The 27,990-nt window shown below is 36.8% G+C and overlaps 1 protein-coding gene across 4 annotated transcripts in view; it reads left to right on the top strand.

Annotated features, from left to right (window-relative positions):
• The window catches only part of LOC120768130 (calmodulin-lysine N-methyltransferase), a 33,764-nt gene extending 8,570 nt beyond the window's left edge, over positions 1 to 25,194 (top strand). For 2 of the 4 annotated variants that reach the window (XM_040094685.1, XM_040094687.1), the window contains exon 2: positions 23,364 to 25,194. In XM_040094685.1, the coding sequence (XP_039950619.1) occupies positions 23,513 to 24,742 (1,230 nt within the window). In that variant the 5' untranslated portion in view covers positions 23,364 to 23,512 and the 3' untranslated portion in view covers positions 24,743 to 25,194. Of the gene's footprint in view, positions 1 to 3,201; positions 3,285 to 22,367; positions 22,545 to 23,363 lie in introns of those variants that run through there. The other 2 variants (XM_040094686.1, XM_040094684.1) reach the window with 2 other exon arrangements.
• Positions 25,195 to 27,990: the final 2,796 nt, after the last annotated feature.

Below are 27,990 nucleotides of genomic sequence, written 5' to 3'. Positions count from 1 at the left end.
TGGTTAAATGAAGCTTAAAACCTCTGTGATTGGTAGCACCAATGTATCTGAAATCAATATTTTATCTACGGCAACAAAACTATGTACTGTATACCAGTGTTATACCCAGCTTGACTAAATATTTTCTACACATAATTGCAAGAATAATAAGAAAAGATGAAGAGAACGCAAAAAATCATGTTGAGTATATAGCATTGTGATTTATTTAACTTTACGCTACCATTATGAGAACACGCCCTTAACCGCACAATTCTAGTACAACACTTATAAAAAGAATAAGCCTTTCATCTTTAGGAAAAAATGTCGAAACAAAAGTTGCAAAGACAATAGTTTGTATTGTCAATAGTCGAAGGACAAGGAAGCAAATTGAGAACTTTTCAATCCATCAAATGTACTCATATGGGCACATGCACTCGTATAAACTTGCGCGGCACTTACTTGGAAAATGAAAATTGTGTTTGTGTGAAATTTTTACCAAAAATATAGTATATGTGAGGATTTACGTGGAAGCGTGCCAGACAGCAAATACACAAACATCGATATCGAGAGGCAATTAAAATCACTTAAAAATGCTGCACCGCATTTGTTCAGCTGGAGACTTCCAATCGATGAGTCAACGCAATGCAGGGGGTAACTGAAATATTCGTTACGTTTTATTAGTGTACGGAGGGAGATCACTTGATGAAACCAAGATAGGCTGCGTTTTCTTATTTAAGAGTACTTGGCAGGCTATGCACACTTAAATGTGTATATTTATTTATATTATACAAAACTGTACTTTCTAGTTTCATACGATAGTTTCATATATACCATTTATAGCATTTCACAGCTTAAATCATATTCTTATCTTTATAAAAAACGATGGTTCAGAAAGGATAGGAAATCTCTACGTAAATTTATTTGAGCGAAAATAAACGAAAGGTGATTTAAACAAAAAATATGCGGTTCCTTCTCGTGGTATTATTCTGACTGCTAGTCACTTATATGACACGCAGAATGCGCCATCTTAATGCGATTCCAATCAGCGAGTGCTACACGCAACGGGCAACCCAAATAACGGATATGTACAAATCCAACACACGCATGTGCTCAGGCATTGTTGATTATAACTGTAAATGCAATGTTTGCAGTTGCATGCTACACGTTTTGCGTGAGAGGCTTAAATAAAAAGTAAATTTGCAATAATTAAGCAAGTTGCAAAAAAATTTCGATTTTCATATTTATTTCTAGTTTTTCTAATATTTTCAACATTGTTTCTTTTCTTAGCACTTCAAGTGTTTTTAAATTAGTATTTATCTTATTTTTCCGTTAATGGATTCACATTTTCGTATGTGTCTGATTTCTTATATTCTAGAAACTTGGAAATTTTGGCAACGAAAACTGTGCGACTGTGTCAAGTGGAAGCTAAGAAAATTCGTGAAGTTTTGAATAAGATAATTGAATTGCTGTTGGAAATATGAAAGAGTCATATATGTAAATGTTTATGCCACATATATTTTTATGGAATTTTAAATTATAACAGCCAACTCATTGCTATGTTTTCCAAAAATATTTAAGCTTTAGATATATGTATGTGTGATTTCCTAAGGGAATAATGCATTTAGTTGAGTTCATAAGACGTAATTACATTAAGACTCATATTTAAGCAATATGTTACCTAATTTTACCTCAGTTAAATCAGTGGCGAAGCGCTTTATGTATAGCAGCATATGACCATGGCGTATACGTAACTTGCATTGCCTTGCCTTTTGACCGTTTGCTGGCATTTGCATTTTATATTAATACTTACAACAATTCATCTTTAATCAGAATTAGCGCTATTTACGTTAGTTTCTTAGAGGATATGTGCGTATCGAATCGTTGACGTATTAATTTAGATTTAATTTACATTATTTTTCCGGTTTCAAGGCGCGCCATAAATTATCAAATAATTAAAGCCATTTGAAAAAGCATTAAAGTTCTATGTACGAAACGTGTGTTTATAATGTTAATGCGAATGAATTATGGCGCATTTTATACACATGGGCATATACTACGTGTATATGTTGAATGTTGCACGCTTCCGCGCATTTCGAACACAAAAAGTTAACGCATCGGTTGCTGGCGCTTCCGACTGATGATTCGATTTGTTCATATAGACATACACACATACTCGCATATATATATAGCATGGCAGCGTATGCCTGGAGCGTGGTCGTACGCGAGTAGCGTGCATTGCTCAGTGTTTACTTCCATGCACATGCGTGTGTGTGTGTGTTTGTGCCGTATGTGTGTGATTAAAGTTCATTTGCTTTTTATATATCCATAATTCTGCGATTTTCCAATTGTTACTCATGTGGATACCGTTGGTCGGCGATGAGCAACAATAGCGAGCTTTATTTACATTCTGTGGGCCAAACAGAAAACCACGAACACCATTCGTTGCTTTCCGTATTCCTGTTCAATTTATTTGCCTTTGATTTTGCTCACTGGCTTTCATTCAACTCGACGCAACAATATAACTCCACGGTGTCACAAGGCCATCAGAGCGAGTGTTCGAGTCGTAAAAATCTCACTTTACTCTTGAGTTTGACAAATTTCTGTGGTTTCCCAAAATTATGACAAATTACGGAAAGCTGCATATTTGAGGAAAATAGAAAGCAAAATTATGAAGTAATAAAGCTGTCATGTGTGGGTGTGTGGGAGAAAAATGTGAATATTCATCGTTGTGTTGTGCCAATAGTGCGGTGGTTTATTATTTTTGAGTCAACAACTTCGAGTGGGAAATTTACGAGTAGCGGTAAAATTTGTTTAGCTTAGTTTGCGGGTGTGCAAACATCACAAAATTGGAAATTACAATAACACAGATGTAAACTAATGCATAGGTTGATAGCGCAGATGCACCAGTGGACATGCCTCTTAAGAAATTGGCTAATACAGAAGTTGGATGTGCTGCTTGTTTGAACAGTTGCTATAGAACAATATGAGGAGAAATACAATTAAAACGGACGTTGGAACTTTCTCCACTTTGAATTAAAAAAAATCAGAAGAAAGTGTTATGATCTAAGTTTAGAACGGAACTAACATACCCTCTGAATCACGACTTGTGAATTTGGAGAAAATTTGATTCTTGTCGTATCGTTTCTTCGCTTCGTCTTCTCGCATACCTCGATGACCTTGTTTCAAATACACAAATCCACTTGCATTGATGGTGTGACTTGATTGTCTAGTAAACAGGTGTATCATGATCTTTATATTTAACAACATGCGCTCATAAGCGCCCATCTGATCCGGTAAAGAGAAAGGTGAGTGAACACAATGCATATATTGGGTAGTCGAAAAAGTCTTTTCGTATTTTGTCAATAGATGTAGTGCTGGAAAGGTGAGATTTTAAGCTACATTTAACGAAAAAATAATCAAATTCGAGTTAAAATTTAAAATTTGATTAGAAATACGCTCAAGACACGTGCGTGCCGTGTTAAATGCAAATTTACTGAAGATCTAGTAAGCAAATACATATGTATATGTAACTTATGTGTTAACATATATACATATGAAAAAGATTATAGAATTTACTTAAATAATTTCGTGTTGAGGTTTTTCTAGTGAATAGAAGCGTGCTGCATATCAAATGCATTAGCACTTGCAACACACAACAACACAAGTGTGTTCTAAGATTTAATGAGAAAATATCAATTCAAATAATGCACTTACTTTCAAAGGCGATGAAGCGCGCCCATACTCACATATCAATGCGCTTGATTGCAAGATTGCTTTCGGCAACACTTTCGTGTAAAAAGATTTGCGTTCGATTCCAAGCATTTCAAAAATCATCCAAGCGAATTTACACAGAATCATGTTAAGCCCGCCGCGCATTGTCCAAATTAAACATGACAGGCAGTGGAAGATGGAAACGGAGAGGAGACAATACTGAAGATGAAGTATAAGCAGAACGCTTTCAAAGAAAATTTGTTCACGAAAGCGATTTATGGCAAAAGTAGAATGTAAATGCTACTTCAGCTCTCATTTCCAAAGGCCGTTAAGCACATTTCACCGCTCGAAGGGGGCGCAGTCAAATCCTTTTGCATAAAAACATAATAAACTAAATACATATAAGCGTACCACAGCGAAATCGCGCAGTAATAAATTGTTAAACAAAACCTAGAGCATGCTTGCTTCTAAGTTGGGAGTGGCTGTTCAGCCTGAGAACACCTCAGCTACCTCCATGCCACAAAGGAACGCTTACGATGCTATTATATTTTATGCCGTAGCATAATGCAAAGTGTTGGAATAAATTAAAGTAGAATTCCCATAAAACCCAGGCAGCAACAACAAGGCTTCCAGCAGAGTAATCGTGCCAGAAATAATTTGCGTGGAAGTTACAATTAGAAAATCAACAAAATTATGGGGCGATAAAAATGCAAATGTCACATAACATGGCATCTGTGCAGGTGTTGGCTCAAGGTCAAATGTCTTTTAAGCATTTTGTTCCATAAAATCATGGTAGTAGAGCTAAATATATAAATGTTGGATATTCGCTTGCGCAATCTTCCTATAATACTCGATTTTCAAGAACGGTTTTGTTGGTTTTCTGTCATACGCAGATAACTTGACTTGACGCCCAAGTAATGAAACTAAGCGTACGAATATTTAATTTTGCCGAGCAAGGGGGAAATGGTAATAGGTGTGCCGCAGGCATACAGCTTAACTCCCACACACACATTTATGAGCAAACATCCTTACACTTGACATATGTATGTGTTCGCACATCAGTATTTTCATAATCGGCTTACATTGTAGCACATATCAACTTCTATACCTACTTACTACATACATACATATGTATATACACATTTTAACAAAACGTGGGACGTTCTTCGTTGGCTTTACTCTTGCGCCGAGTGTTTTCCGAACTTTTACCTATGCAATTCACATACCTAAACATTAGTTGTGGACAAAAAATAATGAATATTTAGAAACTTAGGTTAATATTCAAAAACATTTTATTGTATCAACTGCTGAATTAGGAATCCTCTCAGATCCTGCACTAAACACTTCTAAGTGACTTCAGACGGTTCTGCAACCGTGCTAAGTTCTTAGTTGATTCTTGCAGCGTTTTCATCTGCTGCTACCAACGAATTATTTGAAAAAATTATTTCGGTATCTTTTGTCGGGGAGCAATAATAAGAAATCAATTCGTAAATACTTATGTATTTGGATTTTCGGATTTTCAGTGGTTTTCTACTTGCTATACTTATTTCTTCGAGTACAGTTTGAGTCCTGCGTGTCACAAGTTCTTAAAAACATTTAAACGCAGCGATATTCAAAGTGTTTGCCTCTTCAAGTGTGTGTTTGTGTTTCAAGTATGTTGTAAGACAGCAAATTAAGTAAGCTTAAGTCTGTCAAGTGTTCCGGGGGAACAGTGAGCCTTTGATATGCCTTTGTGTAGCAAATGCGTGTGTGTTTTTGAGTAGAATTTGAACAATCTTAATCGAAATCTGGAAAAAGTGTATTTTTGGGGTGTGTTAATGTATTTTTTGTTTTTGTGAAGGCATGGCTTTACTGGGAAAATACCGTTAGCTTATCTCAATATGGCTTTAATGTGTCAACACGTCAAAACGCCCACTAGTACAATTAACGGATTGAATTATTTGGAAGTTACATACTTATGTATGTGTTTTATGAATGATTTTATTTTAAGTTATTTAAATATATTGTCCTTATGTCTAGAATGTGTTATTGTGACTTCAGTTAATAAAAAGGTTCTGGAAAATACGCCAGAATTCGTTAGGATTACCGACGCTGAAGCTTAGAACCACTCGAGTATTTCATGAGTACTTTAAGCTGTTTTGCCTGTGCATACGTAAGCTGACACATGCCTTTTCAGAAATATTATTATATACATATATACATACATATAGTATATATGTATGTATGTATATATTTTACTATTTGCACACTTTTTGTTGTTTGATATTAAATAAAAGAAAAACGAGATGAAAGTGAAAAATTTGAACTTTGCTCGATATTTACTTTGACTTGCACGGCTTTGCGCTTATTTACCCAAGCTGTGTTATTTGCTCAAGTGTGTGTGTGTATTTTCGTTTATTACATAGAAGTCTCGCACAAATGTGAATGAAGGAAAGGGAAAGGCGCTGTGTTAAATAAACAATAAAGGCAATTTAAATCCGTTATTGTACTTTTGTAATAAATTTCAAATTTATGTCTGTTATCCTGTTTGTGAAAATAAATAATTTCTGCCCCTGTGCGCGTGTGGCTAAGCAAGGCGATAGAAACGCGCCATATATGATACGTATCAGCGCCAACGAAAGATGGATCAATAATTGAATACATGTGTCAATAAAATTATGCCAGCTGTAAATCATGCGTGAAAACTGCTTCACTATTCCCTCAGAGTTTATATTTATTGTGTTTCGAATTCACGACAACGAGACGAATCAGAGCGCGTCAGACCGTCAAACCTCCAAAACACAATTGGCGTGCGAACGCAAACGTAAGAAGTAAGGAAGGGATAAGTGCGGGGGTAATCGTAAAATTCATACTCTTGCTACTGGCCAGAATCAAAGCCGGCGAAATACTTTCAGGTACGAGTACCTAAGGTCTCCTAGTTATATGATAGGGCAAGTTTTCACCGATTTTACACACTTTAGGCACAAAGATGCGCCGTTATTACAAAAAGACGATAGATGTGGTATAAAGTCAACCGGAAGCTCGAAAATCATTCATTATTTATATGGGACTAAGTATAGTAGTACAATTAGTAGTATTATCAGGAAGCAACTCTTTCCGAATTGCAATGATATATCGCACAGAGATTATTATTTTCGTCTTGTGGGCGTGACATTGCCGATTACACTCATTTCGAACTCGTCCTTACTTCTTTGCCAGAGAAAACGTTTAGTAAGTTTCATTACAATATCTTAATTTTTTCTCTAGTTGTCACTTACACGGACGGACAGACAGACAATCGCTCCGATTTCAACTCGTCTCATCTTCCTGATCTTTTCTATATAAATAGCCCGATATCTAACTCGATTACTTTTGGGTGATACAAACAACCGTTAGGTGAACAAAACTATTATACTCTGCGACAACATGTTGCGAGTGTATAAAAAGCCTGAGGACTAGACATTTTGACCTACACACACACACACAGCCATGCATATGATACACCGGCGAGCCCGCTCGAGAGTGTGTGCATGTCGGTTGAGTCAGCGCCAGCGACGTGCTCGAATAAAAATAAATAAATGCAAAAAGAAAATACACATTTGTAAACAAAATTAGAAATCCATAAAGTTTGCGCGGCGGCAGCTGAGGCGGCTTGACGGATGCTACGGTGGGATGGAGGGGTGCGCGGGTGTCGGTAGCACGCTAAATGATTGTCTCGTCGGACAAGCAGGCATATTGTTGCTTTGGTTTGTTTTGATCAAACACACAACGGTAAATACGACACAACAACAAATACAACAAGTGCGATATTTGTATATTTATTTTGGCAAGCAAATCCATCGCCGGGCGATCGAACGGCTGGAAGAGTGTGATTAATAGATGAAAACAAAAACAATGTATAAATAGTTAGCTATTCTGTTGCATTATTTGTTTTCATAATTAATATACATATCCGCAGAATCAACATTTAAAAAATTCCAACTAATTGCTTTAATTCCTCGGTCGCTTAAACAAATTGAAATTCGATTGCAGCTGGACACATAAATGTCTAAGGTTCGGTGTATTCTATATAATCAAGAATTTTTCATTAAATTGTTTTTATTTAGTTTTACTGAGGTTCAAAACCAGACAAATAATATTTCATATATTCAAAGTGTTGTTGCGATTTTATTTTCGAATTTAATGCATTTCTGAACTGATTTAGAGTCTAGAAAAATACTTATGTTCTATTTAAGGCGTCTAATATTCTTGCAGCGAATATCGCCAATCAAGCGGCTGATTGGCTGACAGCGCAACTGCTGTTCAATCGAATAAAAGCTTGCAAATGAATGTGCCACTCAATTGAAGGCTTCGCACATACACACACACACACACATCCGCCCTCTGCTTCCCCATGCCTTCGTGCCATGTATGGCCCATGCAAATGCAGACTAATAATCAGCGCTGTTCGCTTGTTTGTATGCTCGTTACTTTGCCTGCCCTTTGTTGCTTTCATCGAATTTCCTGCTGCCACTTCAGCAATTATTCGCATAGCTCTCAGGTAGCGTGTCGAATGGCACGAAGTTTGCTTCGGTATTGTTGAAGCGTTCGCTGCTCCAAGTTTTGAGTTTTGAGGACATGCTTATGAGCCTAAATGTAGGCAGTGCACTTGAATATGCTTGCGCCTACGAGCAGGTGAACAGTTTAGGCGCGGTGCTTCCAGTCAAACAACTTTTTAACTTTATTATGGCTTGCCAAACAAAAGTTTACTAATTTTATTAAGCGAAAGTTTTAATTATATTAATATTTTCGTGAAAAGTGTGTAAGTCAAGAAGTTAGTGGTTCGTTGTGGAATTATGCCGGTATTTATTGATATTACGATAAAAAACCAGCTTGGGATTTTTACATTATTATTAATTTTTAGTTCATTTAAAGATACATATTATCTTCTTTCTAAACAAAATTTAATTGATGGATTTTTTAGGGATTTCTCACTTTTACAGTTTTTGTAGCAGAATGCCTTTTAAGTGTACAGAATTATCAGCAATGGCTCTAGAATGATTTCTCCCTTTAACAAATTACTTTAAAAAGTGTCCAAGCATCAACTTAATAATTTGGTACAAATATAATTTGGTCAGCAGCAAAAACGCAACGGCGCCGCTCACAAATAGTAAAGAGCATATAAAGTTACTCATACGCCATGTGTAACAAATCGGAGTTCACTTATGACATACTAAGTCATAACCAGATTGTATCCATAAATCTAACAAAAAACACAATAAGCCTGCTCTACCGTGCTTAGGAAGTTACTTTACGAAACTCAATACCTAGGGTAGACCGGGCACTCATTCTTTGGCCTCGCTTAAATGTAGTATGAGAGAAAAATGTATGTAACGGTCAGCCAAGCGCGGGCATTCAACCGTGGATGTATGTTTGCGTGCAAGTAAGTTCGGAAAAATTGCATTATGCGCCTCTGTCGCTATGCCGCATTGAACTCTGAGTCTTTGTCAAATTCCGCAAAAGCGGCGAATAGCGACAAGAGGACAATGGAGAGGCGGCTTGACCTGCAATACCTGAAGTTGGTTGGTAGAAAAAGGCGCACGCAGCCGTTGTGGATATTAAGTGGCAAATTGAGTTACTCGGTCACACTAAGGTACTAAAGTGAAAACGAGCCTCAATATGTTGCCATCGAACAAAATCGATTTTTGAGTGGCACACATTCGGGAGTTGTTGTTGTTGTACAATAGTACAAAGAAGGCAGAAATGCGGAAATTGCAATTTTGTTAGTTTATGGGTAAAAGTCCTTATTGGTTCTAACCTCACAAATGTATGTAAGGACTAAAAATACAACAACAATCATAGTAAGCGGAAGCACCAACGATTTTATTTTTCAACTAAACGGGAACACAATCAAGCGGGCTAAGGAGAGAATGTCAGTTTTTTGGCACATTAAGTGCATTAGTTATTGATGGGCGTGGTGGCCATCGCCTGCTCAGCCTTACAAATATACATATAAAAATTACGAATTATTTCAATCTCGACTTGTAGAAAATTATCGAGCAATACATTTAATGTTCATGTCCAAAAATTATAGTAATTACTAGGCTAGGAGTAGACGTTTTTTCAATCAAAAGTGGCGCAAAGAAGCCAATGGCAGTTAATAAGCCGAAGACAATTTGCATTGTGCAGTAAATCAAAAAAAAAAAACAAAAACTCTTTCAATTCTCATAAATACGCTATGATGTTTCAATATTTTTATGGAAATTTCACAGAACAATAATACCATCCAAACTTAAGTTTCAATAAAAAGAATTCGAAAAAAATTATTTGTTATCATGAAAAATATTTTTTATTTATTTAAACCTTAATTTCATTTACAACATTCCAACGAGTGATTTGTTTACAATTTTTTGCCCTGTGCTTATACATATTATGTTTAAAATATATTAAGTCCCAAACAATTTACTGACCTTAAAGCAATTTGCCAACCCATTAATTATACTTCTTCAGCGAGCAAATCCACAGTACATTTCGTGCATTTCTACAAGGACCATAAATGTGAGTACACATTTCATACTACATGCCACAGACTACGTCTACATAAATGCCCACGCTCACATACATACGTACGTACATGAGTGCATAGATGGATGTGTGCAAAGTGCTGCTGACAGTGCGTGCCCAGATTCAGCTGAAAAATATTAAATACAAAATATAGTAGAAGCACAAAAATATGCAGACACAACAAGCAAGTGAGACTCAAGCAGCACGTCGCTGTTGCCAGACGAAAAAACATCTAAACCAATTATGAAAGCTGTGATTTTGTGTTCTGCACATTTGTTGGTTGTCGTGCCTCAGCACAAGTCACACATGCCGGCGCACACACGCTCGTAAATACACAAATGAGGTTTGTATACAATGCTTTGTTGCACACTCACACACACACACACACTCAGCTTAGTGCTGCGCGTTGCGTTTTTTGCAATAAATATAAATATAAAATTTAATTTGTTGTAAGCTAAGCAGCGGCGTTGCAAAAATAGAAAACTTGACGAGACGAGCGCGAAGGGTGCGAGGTAGAAGGGGCGCGCACTCGGTGGCAAAAGCAACAGCGCCAGCGCTTAGTACGAGCATTTATTTTGCATGGGAGTAGGGCATGCTGACGCCTTTGCCATCCCACAACCCGCCAACCGCCAAGCGCAAAACAAAAATTGCATAATTGAGTGTAAAATGTTGGGTAGAAAGCAGAAAGGGAAATGCAGCCAACTATGCTTATGCAAGGCAATCGCGTATGCATGTGTGTTTGTGTATAATTTGCCACAGATTATGACGCTCGTTTTGTTGTGCGTCTCAGCTCGCTGCGGCATCTTCAAAACTAACTTTTATTCCCAGATTCTTTCTTACGCCCGAGTCTAGACAAGGTTCCAATTGCCAATATGTGGATTGTATGCTTTCCCTTGACAGCGAATGCACTTGCGAAAAGATTAATGTGCCAAGAGTCTAATATGCAGAGATATGTGACAAGCTCTTCGCTAACGTAGATCCCCACAACCGAAAATATTTTCAGACGCTGCAAAACTTGCTCGATTGTTCATACTTGTTTTTGTGATAGAATGTCTCATTTCAATATCTTTCGCTGCTTACGTTTTCTTAATAATTTGCAAAATTATGTGATGAGAGGGCAGAGAGCAACATTTAGGGCATTTTTCATCTTTTTAAATTATTTTTAGACATTTCTTATAAATTTTGAGCCATAAATAATTTCTTAAGCTGCTTTGCACAGTTTACGGGTCGGAATTATTTGTTCTTCGAATGTGTAAAAGCCTATTTTTTTATTTATTATATTTATTTATGCTTCACTCAAGTGCAATGGTCTTTTAATTCTGCTGCTGCTTTAAGACACTAACTTTCGTACTCTCTCGTCGCTCCCAAATAATGTAACACTGGCCGATTTTGATGCTGCTTTCATATGTTGTCTTTAAACGTCTATGACTGTTCCACATTCAACATGTTTTTTACTACAATGCAAATCAGTTGGGATCCTGCTGAGCACTTGCAAATAATCCTGAGTCCTTGACCACTACGAGACACGCCGCATATCAAGCAAAGAGGTTCTTGAAAAACGCACATTGTCAGAAGGCAACAAAAAAGAACAAAAAGATGTGTCCATCATCCGGAAGGAGCTTACATAAATATGTGGCATCGTACACACCGGCTTATTGCTTTGTTGTTGTGCATATGAGGCCGAGTGTTTTGTGTGGCACAGTGCAATCCGGCGAATTCTAAGCAAAAGAACAATGCGGCTGCCTAGTGCCACACATTCGCACATGGCGCTTGCACGAGGCATGAAATCTTTTCATAAACTGTGAAATTGCACTTAAGGGGATTGCGAATTCGGTGCGAGTGTGGCAGCAGTGTAAAGCTTAGCTTGATTGAAATGAACGTATTGCGTTGTGTTTCTTATTTCTATGGACTCATAGGTTTTAGCTTTTTAGAAATCTTTTTATAAAGCTATGTTAATCGCGTAAGCGGTGTCTACGCCAATTAAGAAGAAGAAGAATGTTAAGAAAGAATGCAAAAATTTTGTAGAGTATTATTCGTAAAAGGTGTGAGGGATAATCAATTGCGTAACGTCTCTTGATGATGTTTATTTCCCGCAACGTATTCCTACAATGAGCTCATGGCTTTCTCTCTTGCAAATATTTATAAAAATTTGAAAAAATCAAAGTGATTCAAATTCCATAGTAAAAATTTGTTAATTATAATTAATTACTCTAACAACTTCGCGTTCATGACATTTAGTTTTCAAAAAAAGACCCTGGACCAGTTTTAACATATTTTTCAATAGAACGCTACAAAAGTTTTCAATAAAACTAAAATGGTTTGGCATATAAGGAAATTTTTTATTCTTGCGATAGTAAATTCGATGTCATTACATACAAATGGAAATCGATTTATTTTGCATGGCTACCACGGGCACGGTTGCAGAAGTCCAGACGCTGCAACCAATTTTCGACGGTTTTCAAGCATAAATCGGCCGTTACTGCTGCAACTTTACTTTTGATATTCGTACAAAGCTCATGAATCGTGGGTGGCTTGTTGGCAAAGAAAATACTTGATGTAGCTCCACAGAAAAAAATTTAACAGCGTCAAATCGCACGACTGAGGGGGCCAATTGACTGGGCCATTTTGTGAGATAACACGTTCACCAAACTTGGTTTAAATAAATCTATTGTGACATTCTCTGAATGGCTTGTGGCGCCGTCCTGTGGGAACCACATATTGTCCAAGTCCATATCATCCAATTCGGGCGAAAAATATTCAGTTATCATTGAGAAAATCGTTTTATTTTCGGGATGCAATGATGACTCATGGAGTTCGTGTGTATTGCTGCCTGACCAATAACGCATATTTTACTTATAGACGAAGCCATTTGCCAAAAATGAGCCTCATCGCTGAAGATGATTTTTCGATAAAATTCCGGATCATTTTCAAGTTGTTGCTCAGCCCAATTCACGAATATTCGACGATTCTGGTGGTCAAGCGGCTTCAGTTCTTGCGTTAATTTGATCTTGTAAGGATATAGGTCAAAATCTTTTCACGAAATTCGCCACAAGAACGTCACAGAGATGCCCAGCGCTTGAGAACGTCATGTGAGAGACTGATTTGGGTCTTCCTCAATTGATGCGCTAGCGGCAACAATCTTCTCGACACTATGTACAATTCTTTCTCCCAATTAAAAAATCCGTTACATTAAAATGAGGAGAAAAAAGTTAACAGTTTTTCTTCTATATTTTGACTTTAAGTCATGCCTAATATAAATATTTCTTTTATTAAAGTTTATTCATTAAACAGAATAATTTGAAATATTTAAAGAAATTACAATTCACCGACACATAATAATAGCGAATCTCTATCGCTGGCACATCGCTTGAATTTAATAGCAATATACATGTTACATAAACAAAAACATTATTTGCAGTTATCAAAGGCATAGTTGTCAAAACCTCAAAGTGTGTATTTATGTGTTATTAATCTCTATTTTAAGTGTCCCTAAGTGCAAGGCATTAAAATTATGAGCGCTCACATGGGCGACTATAAAATGTGAATTTCTTAACACAGTGCGCGCTTATGCAGAGATTCACAAATGAGTAAGGCGAAATCGACTCGACAACAGCGAAAGCGTTCTGCATCATTTGAAATAAATTTATGAAATTCTTTTTCCTTTTTTTCGCGCCTCCGACAGTGAGCCATAAATAAATACGGACAAGAGCGCCATTGTATTGAAGTCTGCCGCAGCCCGCAGCTTATTACACATAGTAGCATATGAAAGGGGGGTAGGGACAGCCCTGAATTTTAAACACAAAATCGTAAATAAAAATACAAGCGACAAAATGCGGGACATCAGTGGAGAACAGCAACCAAGCTAGGCGGGTGGAAGGAAACACCGAGACGCAAGTTTAAATATATTATGTCGTTTTGTTGTTGTCTTTATGTGAACAATATATCCATGCTGATATGTATGCGTGTGTGTATAGGATAAGGCACAGCAAAACACACTCATTGAGGCTTCTGTTTTGCGTTTTTTGTGTGAAATTGTTTTCTTTGTGCACACAAATGCGTTTTTGTTAGGCTCATTATAATTGTTGTTATCGGCGCGATTGTTGCTGCTTTAGCTTCTCTTGATTTGTATGTTATTTGTGCGCTGTGTTGGTTTGTGTTATGTTTTTCCTTGGGGTGCTAACAAATTTTTATGAGCTAATTATGCGTTTCATATTTTTTACTTTCCCTAAATTTCGATTCTCGTGTGTGTGTGCATGTGTGTGCTGTGGCTTTTACATACATATATGTTACAGTCAGTCATATTAGCTGTTTGAAGCGGTCGAACCCCGCTAAAATGTTATTTGAGCCACACAACCGGCCATAAATAGCCTTTTACCCTCCAGCTGCGAGACGCTAATGAACCTCACACTCAACGCTCTGTGGCAGCTATGTTCGCGTATGCAGGTTGCAGCAAGAGGGTCCTCATTGTGGTGTGGTTGCATTATTAGCACAATTTACATATATACGAGATGCTGAAAAATATTACGTATACGCCCAGTGTGGTAACCGAAACCACTTCAGTGGGAATTCTAGGCTAGAGGCTCGAATTTGGAGCGTTTTTTGGCAATTGTTAAAAAAGATTTTATGTTTTTACTATCCATTTTTTATGATTTCTTTATTAACGTTTGAAGAGTACATACAATTAATTTAAAAAAATATTGTTTCATTCGAAAAAAATTGTGTCGTCGCCGACGTAATTTATATGCTTGTGGTCTTCTGAAAAATAAAATGGCTATAACTTCGGAAACAATATTAAATGTGAAAAATCCCTTTAGAGATGTATTTTTGAATATCTAAACTACCGAATTATGAAGAAATTTCGATTTTTTTCAAATTTCTAAAGTAAAATACCCCCTTAAAGTGAGCATAAAGTACAATACATTCATAATATTGGTAGTCGAAAAAGTCTTTTCGTGTTTTGTCAATAGATGCCCTTGCAGTCGTACCTCTCCAGTGCTACCAATTACATTGTGCCATGCTATTTAAATTTAGATTCAGAAATTTAGAAGTTAAAAAAAGTTACAGCTGTTCAAAAATAAGTGAAAATAATGAAAAAATATTTCCTTCACTAATTTTACTTGTTTCACTTTTTTAAACTTTTTATTGATAAAAATTACTATATTATATAAAAAGAAAAAATTTTTCCTCCAAGCACTTCAGCATAATATAAAAAAATGCCTTAATTAATTTCTAACAAAATTAAAGTAATTAATGATGCTTTAAAATATTCAAAATTAGACATGGGTTTCAAACAGTTGCATTTTCTTGTAAGAAGACTTGCAAAAGAACTAACAAAAGTGTGTGACGTAAGCAGCTGAGTGGCAGCCAAATGCTGCATAATGCCGGCCAACGATATAAATTGCTCGTAGAAACTAAAAGTAATGAGCGAAAATAAATTAGTATCAAATAAATAAAATATTCGCAAGGAACCAACAAACACATGCACGCAAGTGGATGTGCATCCGTGTAACCACTTGCAGTTTTGTATGTAAGATGACCACCAAGAAATTGCGCTTACTTGACTAATGAAAAAGAGTCAAGAAAATGTAGCACTGAAAGAGCGATGCTTTGAAGAAGATTGATTAACTGTTGACTTATTTCTTATGTTAGATTTAGCTTTGCACGGGCGAGATTAACTCCATGGATCACTAATACTACGAATTTAATAAATTTATTAAAAATATTTTATATAACAAATTTCCCATCCTTCAACCCACTGAACATATCTACTCGTCAAGCAGGTAATACATAATTATACTTTTAAGAAGAAATATGAATAGGTGAACATTGTCAACAGTGCTTAGTACTTTCGGTCAAAAATTGAATCTTTCTTCACTGGGTGCATCTAAGCGAAATTTCTGTTTTTAAAATATGTTTGTATGTATGTACTTGCAAATCTGCCATCAAGCAATAGAATTGTCAACGACAGAATGTCGCAAAGAATTAATCACATCGTGCCAACAGTAGATCGACTGCCAACGCTACGAAATGGCTACAACATTAGCGTCGCTTGCTACAACAGCAACAACAACGCAGCGCAGTGGCAATTTACTCATTCCGTAGTGGAAACTACCGGGCACTAATGTTGTTCATAGCCAACAAATGAAATAGCCAAATTCATTGAAAAAAGCAAACAGAAGCAGCAGCTGTGACAATGTAAGCAGCGTAGAATGCAAAGCAAAAACAAATTTGTGGCAATAATAGAAATGCACAACCAAACACAAGCAACGTCAAATTGGCTCGTTACTTTAAGTGGAATTTCATTGCATAGATAAAATAGCCAAGAAAAATTAGATCTGCAGCGCCAAAGCAAACAACAACACACTCGTAGACATGCCGGCAATTACTGCACAGGTGAAAGTGTAATTGGACATGCGCCTGTGTGGACTATTCACAGACAATTGGGAGATTCTTATTGATTTCGTTGTTGTTGTTGTCGTCGTCGTTGCACTTTTGCTGTTTTAGTCAATGGGCTTGCACTTCTTTGAAATGCAAATTTTCATTCAAATTTAAATTGACCACTACAAACACACATACTTAGGAATATATGTATGTATGTATGTACCTATACTACTGTGATCAAATTGAAAGGTGAATTCTGTCCATTTCATCTCCTTCCAAGTAATCCCCTCCCGCAGCAATACTTTTATGCCAACGAATCACAGTAGTATGTGAATACATTCTTCAAATAACAATTTAGCTTTCATGCCTTTTTTGGATAGGATGCAATTGAAAAATGTTCACAGAAATGAAATCATAGAAAGTGTGACTTTGAAAATAATTTTGGGTATTAAGCTTTAAAAAGTGAATCAAAGTATGTATGTAAGTATGTATACTTGTTTTTAAATTGACAGTAAGTTGGACAGTAGCCTTTGCCAGTAATAATGCAGGTAAGATTGACGTGTCATGTTGCCACATTCACCATTCACAGAGTAAAAAAGTGAAATGTGTAAACTGTCAACAGTTACGAATTCACAACCACACATATGAAATATTTGACAGACACACAGTGTCAAATGGATAGGGTTTATATTAAATGTCAGTGAGGCACAAACACAATTTAAGAGTTCATATGTAAATTTCACCAGACGTTTTGATATCAAATGTGAACGTATGCACATGGGAGAAGACCTCCTTATACACGCATGCACACATACACTTACTGCGCACTAAAATCACTAAAACCGGAGCTATTTTCATGAAGGCATTTCAAATAAATACCCACACATTTGCACACATCTACCCATACTTGCATATGCATGTATTTGATTTGCATTTCTGAAGAGTGTTTAAGAGTTTGGAAGGTGCTTGGTTTAGATTATACAAGTTAATCGATAAAATAAAGGACTGCCCATAAAAATAATTTAAGGTTCTAAGTTTTGTAAATTGAAAATAATTTTTATTCAAAAAGTTGCGTCTACAAAATTGTGTGTGCCTTTGAAGCTAATAATCCAATTGTATAAAAATAAATTCCAAACAAATACACAAACACATCTAAGCATGTAACAAGCAATTGCTTCTAAGGGCATTCGATTTTATGTCAACACATATAGATTTCATGGCACTGTTTGTTCAAGACTTGGGTAAATAAGCCGTGGTGAGATTATACTAGATGTCATGTATACTCGTACGAGTACAAATATATTATAGAATATAAATGCTACGATTGGATAAAATGTGAATTAAAACTGAAAACATAAACGCACCTTCCACATTTCCTACGGTCGTAAAAGTTGGCGAAATTCGCAGGAGTGTTATTGGAAACTACAGTTATGCGCTGACATTAAATATTGCCTGTTGTCTTTCCGCGCCCGCACGCGCACACACATTTGTGCGCCAATCGTCCAGTTGACGTAGCTCGTTTTAATTGTTTATTTGCGTGCGCTTAACGGTTTAATTTGCTTTTGTCCTTTTTCGTGCTGGACTGGAAAACTTCATCAACAGTTGAATGGCTTGCGGTTCGCTTTCGCTTTTATCTACAATGTGTCTAAAAGTAAATGCTTTCGTATTTCGTCTATGTGTGTGTGCCTGTCATGAGTGGGCACACACACTTACGCACCATATCAGCAATCACACGTAACTTCCATCAGAAATTCATTTGAGCGTGGTTGTGTGAGATTTTGCGTGGGTGTGCATTTGGGCAGTTTAATGTCCTTCCGTTAAGCCTTAATTTGAAATCGATAACCATGAGTGTGCATGTGTTATTTTAGTAAGCTGCCATATGTACAGACATATGTGACTGACGTGCCCTCATTAGTACATTGTATATTAACTATGTGGGAAAATGGCCATTTGTGTAGGGGAGAAGGATAGTCATTGACATTTGAACAACATGCGATGTCCTTCAAATATTTTTAGTTAAAATTACACTCATTTGTAGTACAGATTTTGCCACATTAGACTTTTTTTAATTTTTGTTGTGGGTTTGAACCTTAAGCTCTGACGTTGATTAGATTTTTAGTTGTATCCTTGATGATATAACACGATGATGATCGACTATTTTTATTCCAAAAACTTAAAAAAAATATACTTCCCGTGAAATAATATCACACATTTAAAAGAATATGTATTTCGTATAATTAAAGTAATTTTTTTGCAATTTATGATTAATTTGTAAACTAGAAAAATTTATTGTATTTGCTGCTGATATGTGTCAGAAACTTCTTTGAAGGATAATAAGTCTGAATAATGCGGGTGAAAATATACTTTACTGCAATAAATAAAAATTTGATAAATAATAATAGTCTACAAAGTTATTCAACGGTCAATGCACCGTTAGGGATCGCAAAGAAGAGCAACGAAAATGTCGATGACCAAGCAAGTCTTCATTGTCCTTTTGTAAGCGTGCAAATCTTAGCATCCGCAACAATATCGCCCACCAGGTACATATATATTTTCTATTGAGCTGGCATGAGGAAGCTTGAAATATCTGCTTAAAGCTTTCCAATATGCACGAATTTTGGTCAGAGTCATTGGGAAAATAAAATGCACAATATTAGCGAAAGTAAACAGAAGAACTCAATAAAATTTTAGTATTTGCAACTCAGTTACATTAAATAATAAAAATATTGCAGTACAAGAAAAATATTTTATATAAAAGCCGCTGATATCAATTAAATCGTAAGGGGAGATCTAATGTATGATATTTTTAGTCTCCTACATTGTTAATTATCATCAAGCAGTTGGATCGCAAGTACGTTGCTGCTCTATATTTGAATTCAATACGCTCACATAGCTCTAACTATTGCCTTCTATGCGAGTAGCTTGATTTTTAGACTGAGTGGGAACGTTAGAAGCCAATACATCCGGGCAAATGTTAACCTAAGCTGAGTTTTATCGATTTTCATGTGGCCTCTCTATGTACCCCACTTATCAATTGTAAGTTCCAGATAATTTACGAATGGGCTTGTTGATAGCTCCTGACCATATAAGGTCATAAGACTTGTATAGGATATTCAGTGTTAATGCCAATGTTCCATTTGGTGAGTCACTAGTCTGGGAATGGTTTGCAGTTTCCCGGAGGCGGCAGTATAATTGCTACTCGACGCCAGCGCTACAGAGTCATCCCTATAGGTTGCTGTAATTGTGAGTCAGTGTTAATCTTTGGGAGGTCAGTTGCTTAGAGAATGTAAAGCATAGGCGGAAGAACGCTGCCTTAATTAAATTCATCAATGGATGAAAACTTATTCACACCAAACGATGTCACTTCACCTTGTCCCATTTACTAAGTATAAGCCAGTTATTTGTATACTTCGACGCTCAAAGCCTATATTTTATTGAACTTCTGCATCGTGCGTTACCCTGCGTATACGTAACTAAAAAGTAAATTCACTCAACATTAAAAGTTTTCTATAATATATAAAGCAATTTAACCTAATAAAAATAAGTATATAACCGCCACAAGTAGCAAAAAATAGGCACTTATTGAGTATTTGTTTTTAAGTAAAATTAAATATTTTGAGATAATGAAAATCCTTGTCTTGCCCACTGCAACCATTAACTTTCAAATAATACCGCCATAAAATGGCAGTGGCAAGCGCAATGGACTCACCGCCAATGCGGCAATTAAATGCATCCCATCGTGCGAGCTATAAATGCAACTGACGAGCGAGTCTACTTAAGATGTGCGTACATCCCCGGCTTGAGACAATGATCCTTCTCCACCGTTTCTTCATCACAACGAACCGTTTGCTATGACGCTGGTTGAAATATGATGACGACTACTGCGGGAGAAATTGCAGAAAATAAACTAAATTGCTGAGCACATAAAAGTGGAGCAAATCAAATAACAAGAATGAAAATAAAAGAACAACAAAAACCGTTACAACAAGACGAAACGGTAAGGAGCTGCACTACATAACGGCACTTTTGTCGGCGAACTTATAAAGTTTGAATTGCTTTGCTATTTGCTGAATGCAGCCGGAGGTGCAAGGGGCCATCAAGTGTGCAATTTTCAGTATGAATGCGGCAAAACAAAAGCACCATTGACACGATGGATATATGTAGCAACGAGTATAAATTCGTATGTAATTGCACAAGGGTATCGTGGCATGACGTTGTGGCAGCTGTCGATTCTTCTTTTGCTGGTGAAAAGTTTTCTCTCGAGTACGCGCCAACTTTGGTCGTTGCTTGAGTGATTGCAGTTTGATCTACCGCCTCGAGGGATGGGAGCCGATTGCAAAAGTGAAATGTCCGGAATGAACTGTAATAACCGAGCTTATAAGAAAAACGATTGGTTGGCAATCAATATGTGGCAAACAGGGACATTCATTCGTAACAAGTGAGCAAATTAACAATGCAGCTTGAAAGAGCTTATATCGTAGAAAATTGTTGAGTGGAAAGCCGGTTCAATTCAATCCAAACTTCATTACTCTTTATAAATAAAATGTCAAGTTATACGTCTGAAGTCTCTTAAGACAACAGCAGCTCTCAAACAAATGATAATAAATGAAAAGAAAAATGAATGAAGTATGCTAAATCAGAATATGCAACGCCTGCCAACAAATACCAAAAGTTTCCATCTACTTATATGCATACTCGTACAGCCTAAAGTCTGTCGCTTAAAGCGCTTTACTTCCCCATTTCTTACTGCATTGGTTATTCAAGCAGTTATGCGGGTGCTGAAATTTAGAGCTTTGCTTTGATTTCGCTTTAGTGACACACGTACGACAGGTACATACATATGTGCACTCACACATACATACATTCTTACATATGAGAACCTAGCAAAAATATTGATTTTATTGCTCGAATGTGGTACATGTGCCTTCATTCTACGGCGTTGGAATTGTTGGCTTCGTCATCTGATTTTATTCCCAATTTGTTTTATTGGTATTTTGACTGCTACTTTGGCAACTTATCTGCCGATATGTGAAGCAAACTTATCTCTCAGCGTACATACATATATGCATGTACACACAAAACCACTTTAGTGTGGATTTTATTACCTTCTTTGCCTATATGTTAACATACAATAGATGTGTGCTTTTTTCTTTCATTGGCCATCGTGGCAAGCGAACAACTTTACTTGTTTGCAGCGTTGTTAACATAAATCCTCACCTAATGGCCTGCTGAAATGGATACCATTTTGCCTACAGTCGCTCCTATGCATGTATTCATCTGTAGACACGTGTCCATGGCATAGATTTGTCTGCTTAGGCACATGTGCTTCCTCCTTTGTTTTTGTCTTATGGATATTAAGATTTTGCGGTGCGGTACTTAATCTTCCTTAACACAAATGTGATTTAGCACTTAAGCAAACGAATTTGAATTTTGGTGCGGGAAATAGTTATATTTATTTTGGATATTTTATGCGACGAACCATATTTATACAAGCTTTTATATTGCTTATTTTCTGAGAAAGACGTAAAGCTGTTTGATATCTTATAATTTAAAAAATTTTAAGTAGCTTTCGAATGGATGTTTTTAAGGGATATCCGAATTCCTTAAATATTGCGTATCTCAAAAGTTCTAATAAATCCATTCTGTGTGAGAGCGCTTAAGCAGAAATAAATTCTTAGTAACTTTTGTTGTTGCTGGCCACCTTTAACTCGCTGTTAGCATTATTAGGCAACTCACAACAGTGCTTACAAACATACGCACACAATTTGAGTTCGATGTTGTCACTTTAGTATAAAATAATGTAAAAAGTTTGAAGAATAAAAGTTCCACTGAGTTGTCGCAAAGAATAAATTAGTGCAGCGCCCTTATTGTTCTTGATAAGCAATAATTAATGTTTGGCTAACAAAACCTTTCGATTGCTTACTTAATATGAGAAGTGCCCACCCACTTATGTAAGTAAAGCGTCGACAAATAAAACAAGACATAAATTAATATTTTAACACTTCACTGAAATTGTAAGTGAATTTACCTCACATAAGATAACATGAGTAAAATATTTACCATTTCGTCCACTTTATACCCCTTATGAAGTTTAATCACGCTCAAATAATAAAAATTGACGGAGAAATCAAAGTGCTTGGCAGTCACAAGGCCGTCAGCCAATGTTACTAAATATTTTACAACTCCAGCTCATGAAGCTGCTACATTGTCGACATTCACTTGCAACATTCAGCATTCCCAGCCCTCCTTTCACCCGTTTAAAAGCAGCAAAATCCTGAAAACCTGACGTTTTACTTAACAAGCACCAACAACCAAATACGCTGCAGGCGTGCAATATTTCCCTAGATTTCTCACAAATTCCCGTATAATTTCTTCTCGATTTTCGTTTTTGCCGTTGAGCGTCTTTCGCATTTCTCTGCCATATTCTTGGTTTTATGCGCAAAAGCTCCATCAAAAAATAATAAGTTATGAATGAGAAAAGCAATGTGAGGGGCGGGAACACCAAGAATGGCTATAAAATCCACAAGTTTATGGGAGTATTTGGAGAAAATAGTAATTGTGATAAGAATCTTTGATTTTAATTAGAGCGCAATTTATATTCCTAATCGTAAACGCACACAACATAGACTAACATTCATTAGCAATTATTCACTTTAAAAGATCTAAACAAAATATGAAAATATTCTTCTTTAATTATGTAATTTTACAATTCCTGAACCTTAAAACCATAAGCATAAATGTTATGTAACCATTACACTTTTTTCTTACAGATCCAAACTCTCGCCGACCCAGAAGTGTTCGCTGGTCAACATTCAAATCAAAAGTCATAATCAAATCATATCAGAAACAAAACAATCGTAGCCTAGACTAAAACGTCAACGAGTCAAACTCCAGCCGTAATTTGAAATAGAAATAGAAAATGTCGACTTCTGTACAAAATTTCAACAAATCGCCAAGTGTCATTGACTCCACAGCGGTAATGTCGGCCACCGCCGTCGCAGCCAGCTCCGCCATCCAACAGCTCTCGTCGATATCGCTAATGCTCGAGTACGACATTGACAACACGCTGAACACCATCAAAGAGAATGGTGTACATCTCATACAACAACAAGAACGACAAGCGCCACAACAAGCACATCATCAGCAGAAGAATGTGAGCCAGCCACCGAACCTTACAAATGAAGCTTTAAAAGATATCAAACCTGTGCTGCCACCAACACCACCAGCCACGCCTAACTTGGCGAATACAGCGCGCAAACGCTGGAAGATTTTAGCGAAAGTATTGCGCAAAGACTCCGAGGAGACGGTCTCGTCGTCGGGCGAGGAGTTCGGTGAGGAGCAAACGGCGTCGGTGCGTCGTTTCAAGTCATTCGACCTGTTGCGCCAGGACAGCTTCGAAGATCATATGACACTGAACTGCCTGGGCAAACCGGAGAACTGGTACAAGTACAGTGTGCTGCTCGATGGGGAGGGTCAGCAGGAGTTCACCGTTAACATACATCACGTGGAGCGTCAGCTAACAGCCAGTGACCTAATGGGCTTCAATAACACCGGCAATATTTGTGTGTGGCCCTCAGAGGAGGCATTAACCGCTTACGTTCTATCCGACGCCGCTGCGTATAGTGATAAATGGATATTGGAATTGGGTGGCGGATTCACATGCTTAGCTGGGCTTATGCTCTCCAAGTACGCTAAGCCTTATGCGGTGCATCTCACCGATGGCAACGATGTGTCGGTGGAGAATGTAAAGAAGACAGTATGCCTGAACGAGCTCGCCTGCTACACAAAGTGCTCGGTGCTCAAGTGGGAAGATGTGAGTGCGCGTGCTACGGCGGAGGCTGGGAAATTCGATGTCATCCTTTCCGCCGATTGCCTGTTCTTCGATGAAGCGCGCTCGTCGCTCGTGGAGACGATTTGGTATTATATGGCACCCAGAGGTGAGGCGATAATAATGGCGCCAAGACGTGGCAAAACCATGGCGATGTTTGTTGGCGAGTGCACGCGTAGAGGCTTCGCAGTGGAGATAACACAGCGCTATAATGAGACCATATGGAAGCGGCACGAGGAATTGATGATGACGTCCGGCTTGTACGACGAGGACTTACACTATCCTGTGCTTTTGCGTCTGCGTAAGCCCTACATGGGATAGAAGCGAAAAGAAGAATGCGCTGCGAAATATGCAAGTCTTAGGTTTGATTATTAGCAAAACACGTGCAATTGTATACAAAAACCAAAAACAATAACAAAATAGTTCGTAGTCATATTGTAAGGAACCGATTTTGTATTATTCCAATAATTCCAAGCACTAATGACGAAATTATAAATTAGAGATTTGTATTACGACAAATAGTATGTAAATTTTTGTCGCGTCTTTATGCGCGCAAACAAAATGGTAAATGCTTTAAAAGATATAGTACACAGGTTTTATAGCTTTCCCAACTACACCATAGGCAAAAGAGCGGTTGAGTGGCGGTGCCTCGAAACCGGTGTTAAGGGAGTAAGGGGTCTGCCTTGACTGGATATTGTTTAAAAGTGGAAGTGTGTAAACAGTGTTGCCATATTATTAATTAAACTCATATCTCACCGAATTTTTCCAACTAAAATAAGTTGTTATTTTGATTAATGAATTTTTAAGAAATCTATTTTTAAATATTATTATATTATATTTTGTACAAATATTGTTAAACATTTTTATTTTGCCTCCTAACCCTTTTCCGAACTCTTAATTTTTTTATGTCCAATTTTTAGTCGTGACATTTTCACTAACCTATAAAAGGGTTAGCTGAGTCATTAAATGATAAAATGATGTGTCCTTACAAAATTTCCTAAGTCCTAGTATATGTATATGAAAAGTATTATTTTAGAGTTACCATGTACTTTATAATAAATAAAAAACAAATTTATTAGAGAAAATTTAATTTATAATATTATGTGTTATCCAATTACAGAATAAGTAATAATTTGCTAAACTAATACTCAAATGTGGTTACAGATAGTTTCAGAGTTTTCTGGAATTATTCATTATATGGGGTAGTCGAAAAAATATCATAATAATGTCTCCAGCGGAAACATGGCAAAAAGTGGTCTACCAAGTGGTACATATTTGTTTATTTATTTATTATTATAAATAAAAGAAATAAAATAAGTGAAAATTTGGTTAGAAATGTGAAAATGCATTTTCGACTACCCAATATTTGCTTAGATCTGAAAAGTATGCGGATGTTTCAAACTTATTTTTACAGAGAATTTTCTCCATATAATTTTCAAGCATATTTTTTTAAATTTATTTACTTCGCCTTGTTTAGTACATTATTAAGTGAATTTCTGCAGGCATGTAAACATATTTAAAGTGAAACAGTATCCCTAAAAACCCAGCCCAGAAACATGAAATGCGCGTCAACCTGCTCGTTACCAATCCTCAACCATAGTATAAGTATATAGATACCTACATATAAATTAAAATTTAAAAAGTAAACGCAGATATATAAGAGACAATTGAAAAAAAATAGAAATAAGTAAATTAAAATAATAAAAGAGAGGTTCGTATTTCGGTAGTGAAGCGGGTTAAAGTAATGTCTGTGAAAGTATGTGTGTGGTAAATTACCTTGCTCATATACTGCTAAGGGAGAAATGAGGGCTATATAGCCATAAATATTCAATGGAATGTGGTAATCTAAATATTGTTTAAGTTTAGTATTAAAAGAGAGATCTACAAATAAATATATAAATCTGTAAAACCATAAATATATGTGACATGGTCTACGGAAAGGGGGCTTAGGTGTCAAAAAAAGGAGAACAATTAATGAGATTATTTTTAACAGCTTTTCCCAGAAAACTAGTTTTCGCACGTTAGCTCCCTTTTCGTAGACCAGGTCACATATATTGTTCAACTCATTTAAGAAACTGACAACTCAGTAAAGTCAGCCGCAATAGGCGAAAAACGTCCATAGCGTAACAAACACAACTTCTACGAAGCAACGAAAACAAGCAGCTTTGGATAACCACCAACAACAAAAATTCTCGAAAATGCGCCACTGACCTAATCGCGAACAACAGTGACCAACGCGAATGACATACTTGCTGGCGATTGTCGGAATACGCGCCAAGCAACAAAAATAAAAACGCTGAAAGGGAAGCGAAAATCAGTGAATGGAAAGATATGGTGAAACTGTCATTCGAAACGGGGCACAGAGGGGGTTAGGCTAATATAAATGAGACTACAATTGCCAACAAAGTGGTAATGACAAAGAAGATTTGTAGGAGAATGTGCGCAGGACACGTGACTGTCGCATATTTTGCAGTCTGCTGTGGTACATACATACCTGGAAACATACCTACATACAAACATTCGCATAAAAGAGCGAAGAGTAATGCATCAGTGTTTCGCTGGGGGCAATAAGCAAATAAACGCGAGGAAATGAAATATAGGTATGTGCGAATACGAATAACGGTGCTTGGGTTAAGTTGAAAGGAGAAATCGAGAAAATGTGTGAATTTAAAGGCGTTTTGAACGACAAAAAGGATTACATTAGCAATATATAGACAATATACTCGTACTCATACATACATAGATACAAAATGTAAAAATTGTTGTTTTGTTTTTGGTATATAACCGTTTCAACCCCGTGATATAAGTATTATTATCTGTCTTCTTTAAATAAATAAAATAGACATTTATTATGTTTGTAGATGAGAGTATTTCATCTTGTGTAACCTGTGCATTGTTTGAAGCCAGAAGCAGATATTTTTTGCTTCATTGGCGTTCATCTCAAAAATGGAACAACCAGAACAAATAAAACCTAAATTAGGATTTCCGCAGCCCACGCATAGACTTCCCCAACCATACAACTTGTTCTCACATATACGCACAATCACACTTATAATACATATCTACCATACATACAAAGCAATGCTTGTAAAAGACTTATTAGTCTACGCACAACACTCAGTCCACCGACAGCGCTCGTCTCCTCGGCATGTCTCTATTGTCCAATAGCACGAGGACTGGGGCCGCCTGTTCTTAACTGGTGTGCGTGCGCTTTGTTTGCTTACTATCACATTGGAATCTCCAAACAACTTCATTTCCGTGACATAGCAGCTTGTAAGAGCGTTGAAAGCCGTCGTTTGAGCAATTTGTAGAGGATTTCAACACAGGGAACAGGTGTGTTCATTGTGGTGGCGGATGTGTCAACAATGTCAATATATAAATACAAATACGCCATGTAAGTATATACATAGTCTTTGTGGTGGGAGTTCGTGGTAAGAGATGTGAAACACATGTTCAGGCCGCTAACAAGCCCGTTTAAGAGACAGAGTTCTAATAAATCAAAAAGGGCGAATTAGAATGTTTACACGTGAATACTTTGTATTTGTATGTATATACTGCAAATGTGACAA

This window comes from Bactrocera tryoni, chromosome 2 (assembly GCF_016617805.1).
Source record: "Bactrocera tryoni isolate S06 chromosome 2, CSIRO_BtryS06_freeze2, whole genome shotgun sequence".
In the NCBI taxonomy this organism is placed as follows: Eukaryota; Metazoa; Arthropoda; class Insecta; order Diptera; family Tephritidae; genus Bactrocera; species Bactrocera tryoni.
This window is presented reverse-complemented; position numbering and strand designations above follow the sequence as displayed.